This window comes from Puccinia triticina, chromosome 3A (genome assembly GCF_026914185.1).
Source record: "Puccinia triticina chromosome 3A, complete sequence".
In the NCBI taxonomy this organism is placed as follows: domain Eukaryota; kingdom Fungi; phylum Basidiomycota; class Pucciniomycetes; order Pucciniales; family Pucciniaceae; genus Puccinia; species Puccinia triticina.
This window is the reverse complement of record NC_070560.1, coordinates 2702832-2708947: the sequence shown is the minus strand read 5'-3', so window position 1 is coordinate 2708947 and position 6116 is coordinate 2702832. Positions and strand designations below refer to the sequence as shown.

General features: G+C 49.7%; 1 protein-coding gene across 1 annotated transcript; it reads left to right on the top strand.

Moving 5' to 3' along the window:
* Positions 1-326: 326 nt before the first annotated feature.
* On the top strand, positions 327-809 carry PtA15_3A319 (uncharacterized protein; the record flags this gene model as incomplete). The annotated part of the gene is made up of 1 exon (XM_053167275.1): positions 327-809. One exon carries the CDS (start codon positions 327-329, stop codon positions 807-809), a length of 483 nt encoding a protein of 160 aa, XP_053018508.1.
* Between the last annotated feature and the right edge of the window lie 5307 nt (positions 810-6116).

The window sequence follows — 6116 nt, the reverse complement described above, 5'->3', positions numbered from 1 at the left end:
CCGCCACCGGTGGGTAGGCAATTTTTTCGGTTTGAAGCTAAGGCCGTTTGGCTGTCCCGGAACGGAGGGTGTACTTGTCTCAGACACCCCAGGGTTTCTCTATTGTTGAGGCTGCATCCCTGTTCTCTTCTCTGTTACTATTCATGGCGGCAGGATATAAAAACACCTGCCTGGGCCGCTGATATCCCTTTCTACATCAGCAAGACACCATCGCACCATCGCACACATCAGCACTCTACATATTTACATAGTACAACCCTTGAAGAAAGAAGAAGTCTTCCCCAGTCCAAAGCTACTCAACGGGCTCAACTTGCAAAATCTGACAGATGAAACTCTCAATTCTTTTCTATGGCCCCTTGATGGCTCTCATCTTATCTACCATGGTCGTCGCCCCGCGCATCCCGTCATGTCCTAATTTCGAAGTGTGTAAGCAAGAAAAGGGCGTTCTTCTAACACCTGAACAGGTCACGGACGAACTCAAGCTCTCAATGAAAGGCGCTTGTGGATACGTTGGACACGGCGGGAAATGTAGTTTTTTGGACAGGGAATTTGCGTATTACGGCTGCCCGATTTGCAAGGGCCTCGGCGGTTTAAACCGCGTGTACCGCCAAAACAAAAAATATAAAGGACAGTGTCACCAGGGCCACAAAATATTTGTCGATGCCGAAATTGACCTACAACCAAAATCTGTCCAAGCCCAAATTGACGTACCACCAAGCTTTGTGAATGCCCAAATTGACGTACCACCACCCGCTTATATAGACTTTTTCGCCTTGGAATCGGAGAAGCAAGCATCATCAAACCGTTAATTAACTGGGACGCATACTACAACGGCCCGCCCCGCAAAATATTTTTGGAATTACTGTTAGTTTGTTGCCAAGTTTTCTTGCGGACGGAACCAGATCTCATTGAACTGATAGCAGCAATGTCCACGCATATCCCCATCCACATTTCCCTTTCTTCAGCCCAATTTCCGACATTTTGAGCAGTCGACAAGCGTAATAGGGATCACTTCTTAGATAATAACACGAACCTCACATGCATTAAAATTTTGATGTTGTCAAAGCTCGCCCTAATTACTACCTAGAAAATTATCACACATTGAAGTAGCCTTAGCATGACCAGACCCGGGTTTTTCTATCCTGACTACTACCATCATTATGCCTTAAGTTCTCATGCTTTTCTTTAGGATTTCAAATGATCCAAAAATCAATCTTGTTGTTCCATCTCCTTTGCTGAAAGTCGTGCATTTATAACTTTCGGCAATCCAAAATCTTCAATGCGTGTAAGCTAAAATAAGAAGATGCGAGTACAATAAAGAAAAAAAATGCACAGAAACGTAATGTATATTATGTATATGTTGGGTATTAGGAACAAATAAGGAGGAAGAAAAGGGAGGGCTAAGACTACGAGTCTGGTAAAGCTTTAACGGTCGTCAATTGGACGGCCAACGCCAACACTAAGCACAAAGAGAGACATTTAATGAGAATCAGTCATTGGATTTGGTGCACGTCTTACTGTAGGATTATGGACCCAGACCCCCACCCGCAGCTACCCGCAAGGAAGCTCGCGCGGTTAACCCCAGACGCGCAGCATTCCGCAAGGAAGCTCGCAACCAGAATAAGCCCAGCTGCTAAGAAAGGTAAGCTGATTAAGCCCCTTTCGCAGTACAAAGCCCCAGACCACAAGCTGACAAACATCGCTTTGACGATCGCAGCCAAGGATCAACCAGCAAGAACCGCACAGGTCAAAGCCCAGCCAAACAAACAAGAAAGACCAACCTTGTACGTCCCAAGAGCTAGATCATAGAAGACTTAGAAATAAGGCTGACTAGATCTTACATTTTCTACTACAGAACTCTTGCGGATCGACTCGGACCCAGAAAGAAACAAGACTCACTCGTAAGACTATCGGAGGTGCAAGCACCCGGTAAGCAGAAGAAACAGATCCAATACAGAACAAAGAGACAGAAGAGAAACTGACTCAGAACGTTGCGCGCACAACAAACAGACTCACAGCAATACCACCCGTTCCGACAGGACAAGACCAAGCTGCTACGCTGATTGGTCCCTGTCTCGTCTTGTATCCAAGTTCAGACAGACCCCGATCTCACGATTGACGGTACCAGACCCAGAACCAAGCAACCGGACAGAAGGTCCCTAAGCAAGCATCCTCCAGTGTTGCTTTTAGGTAAACACTTCTGTCCGAACTCTTTCTTACTTAACTATTAGTTTGTAAATACAACTAGTTTAACGGAGAAATTATTATTTTAGTTGTTTGAATTCTTTTAGATTTACAGTCTCGAGCTGCTCTTGCAAATCACCTCAAATCACAACTGAAAGCAACACCGGATGGCCAACCCCAAAGATCCTAAGGCTCCCAGCACTCGAGCCAGCGTGGAGCGCGCATCTCAGTCAAGGAACACCGCGAACCGGAATGACGCCTATAGCCCGGACAAAGACCACGTAAACGTCCCGAAATTCGACGGTTCTAACTTCCCGCTGTGGGAGCGCAAAATTAAGATGCACCTGCGTCCACGGTATCTCGAATCCTACTTGGATGAGCCAATGTCAACTGACCCGGACGAAGACGAGCTCCAAGGCGCCTTGCGGACTTGCAGCATTCTGAGTGAAGCAATATCCAACGCAGTATTCACGAGCGTAATCAACGACGATAACGAACAAGACCCACACGCTATCTGGACTGACATCAAGACAATCTACGCGTCCGACTCACTCCTTTCAGTGTTCCAAGTCTGGAACAAGTGGCTAGATATTCAATACAACAAAGATATGAACAGCTACATTACGGAGATGGAGGAAAGTTTAGCTGAGTTCAGTTTGCTTGGTCTAAAAGTCCCGGACGTTTTAGTAGGCTGTGGAATCGTCGGAAAAATCACGAAGAGGCGACCATTGCTCATGCAGGCGCTGTTCGCCGATCTGAAAGCGCTGGCGAAGCCCAAAGAAATCATCGCTAAACTACGAGACATTGGAAGACATGAAACCGCGACAAAGAGGAAATATGTCGAGGATCCAGAACCCACCTCCACCGCTCTCGCCACCGGAACCAGTCGCCGACCTCCGAGGAAATCTAAAGGCCCCAAAGCAAGCGGATCAGGAAACTCAGACGTGCGATGCAGCAACGGCAAGCACAACCCAAGAGCAACGACTCACGTCGAGGCCGACTGTTGGACGATACATCCTCTATCGCGGCCGCAAGGCAGGCCGCTACAAGAAAAAGAGCGTCCGCAGAAGAAACAACGTAGTTCCTACCACGCTGAAGCGGACGATGATGACAACGAAGAAGAAGCTCAGCATGCCACCATAGCCAAACCGACCTTCACCTACAACATGACGACCCCAGAGAAACCGCTGTCCACGATCCTGGACTCGGGAGCAAGCAATCACATGCTCAACTCCCTCAGCTTCTTTGTACAGACCACCCCCGTCCACATAAGCATACTCACCGGCAGCGGTAAATCCGAGCTCGTCGCCATCGCTCGAGGAACGGCAGAGTTGCATCTCCCAACTGGAGAGATCCTAGTTCTGCCAGGAGCACTCTATGTGCCTAATCTAACTCGAAACCTGGTCTCGATGATACAGTTGATGGATCGACGGGTAATCATCGGCGAGCGAAGCGGCTATTTTGAGGTTAAAATAGACAACAACAAGCCATTCCAGGTTAACATTTCCAACGATCTCCTTGAGATCGCCAATGTCACCGCAGCCCCAACTTCCCCCACCGGTCTGGCCACGACGGCATCCACTGCTTTATCAGACTTTCAAAAGTGGCATAATCGATTAGGCCACGCTAGTTCCGGACGAATCGCGCAAGCCGTGTTGGAGAAACTCAATCTGACAAAAACGCATGCTTGCACCGCGTGCATGCAGGGCAAACTCACCCGGATACCGTGCAACGGAACCTTCAAATCTGTTGATGCCTCTCTCAGCGTTGTCCACGCCGATCTGGTCGGCCCCATCTCTCCCCCAACGAATGGAGGCGCCAGGTACTTCCTAACACTCGTGGACCAGTACACCGAATACATCCACACGGTAATACTAAAGGAAAAGAGTCAATCTTGTCAGGCGATAATTGACTTCCGAGTATTCTTCGAGAAGCAAACAGGTCACCAGATGAAGAAACTTATCTCTGACGGCGGTGGGGAGTTCGTGAACGGCACCTTAAGCGATCACCTCAAATCTCACGGGGTACAACACAACGTCGCGCCACCATACACCCCGCAGAACAACGGTATGGCCGAGCGCGCCAATAGGACCATAATCGACATGACGCGCTGCTTGATGATGCAAGCGAATTTAGCCCCGGAGTGGTGGGCCGAAGCGGTTCAAGCGGCCACCGCGACAACCAACTGCCTTCCGTCGCTTGGAAAGAGCAAGGCATGTCCTCTTGAACTGATGTTCAAGCTCAAGCCGAACATCTCGTTCTTCCGGCCATTTGGCTGTCGAGTCTGGATTGTGAAGCCAAAACAGAAGCGCGAGTCAAAATTTTCTTCCATATCCTGGGAAGGCGTCCTGCTTGGCTATGAAAATGACTACTCGTCATACCGGGTCTATCGCACTGAAGACAAAACCGTGGTCATCGCCAAGCACGTTCATTTCGACGAAACTACTTTTCCCGACTGTCCCGCTCTTAACAAGAGCTTCACGGCACTGGGTAGCAACAAACTCCCTAGCTTCAAGCCCGATGAGCCGCTACCATTCGCCGAGGAGGACTCCCTGGCAGCGGATGATAGAGAAGAATCAGCAGAAGAGGAGCAGGAAGCGGAATCTCGTGACTTCGCCAGAATCATCACCGATCTTCGGTCAAGCAGCCCGACGAGCAACGCATCACCTGAACCTAGTCATATCGGACCCGTTCCTGCTTGTCAGCAACAAGCCCGAGCAGGCGGCAGTCGTTTCGCTTGGACGACGGCTCCGCCGCCCAAGGAAATCTCAAGCGGAATCGACACAAGTAACATAATCACAGGGAAGCGCAACCGCCAGGCCTACTTGATTGAAATCGAGCTCGACCCAAAGAATCATCGTCAGGCCATGAATGGCAGGGACCGAGACAGCTGGACCGAAGCCGAGAAAAGGGAAATCGCTAACATGGTTAAGCACCAAGTGTGGATCGTCCGAGCGCGCATTGACTCTGACGAGCCCATCCCATCCACCTGGGCATACCGGAGAAAACTTGGCCCCTCGAATGAGGTCATAGAATTCAAGGCGCGCATTTGCGCACAAGGATTCCGCCAAATTCACGGCAGAAACTTCAACGTGATATATGCCCCGACCGGAAAAGCGGCTTTGTTGCGCCTGCTAATCTCCTTTGCAGTAAATAACGGCTTGAAGATACACCAATTGGACGTTCGTAGCGCCTTTCTCACCTGTCCGCTCGAGGACAAAGTAACTCTCTTGCCGCCGCCGGGATTCGAATGCCCGGCGAACTCTGTACTGCAGTTGAAGAAAGCCATCTACGGCTTGCGGCAGGCGCCTCTTGTATGGTACAAGCGCTTGACAACTTACCTCAAAGGTCTTGGTTTTCAAATCTCAGTTTCGGATCCTTGCGTCTTCTGGAGACCCGACCAGAAGGACAAGCCAGCCACATGGCTTTTTGCACACGTGGACGATATAGTGATAATCAGTCGACGCCCAGAGGTCTTCAAAGCCAAGATGGAAAGGGAATTTGATATCAAATACCCTGGGGAGGCCGAGTTTCTCTTAGGAATGAATATCGAGCGCTTTACCGACGGCCTTCAGATCAACCAAACCCAGTACATAGAAAGGAAGCTAGTTGAGTTCGGACTGGAGAACGAGCACCCCGCGAGCTGTCCCCTCAACCCTCGAGAACGCCTATCAAGAGCGACGGAGCAAGAAATGGCAGCCTTCAAGAAAATTGAAGTCAACTACCGCGGCCTAGTCGGCTCATTGAACTACCTGAGCATCCTGACGAGACCGGAAATATCATTCGCCGTCAGTCAGTTATCTCAGTATCTTGAGAATCCAGGCATCAGGCAGTACCAGGCCGCTGTCCAGGTTTTTCGCTATCTCTCCGGAACTCGACATGTCAGTCTAACATTCAAGAAAACCGAAGGCGCCAACCTGAAAGCGTTCGCA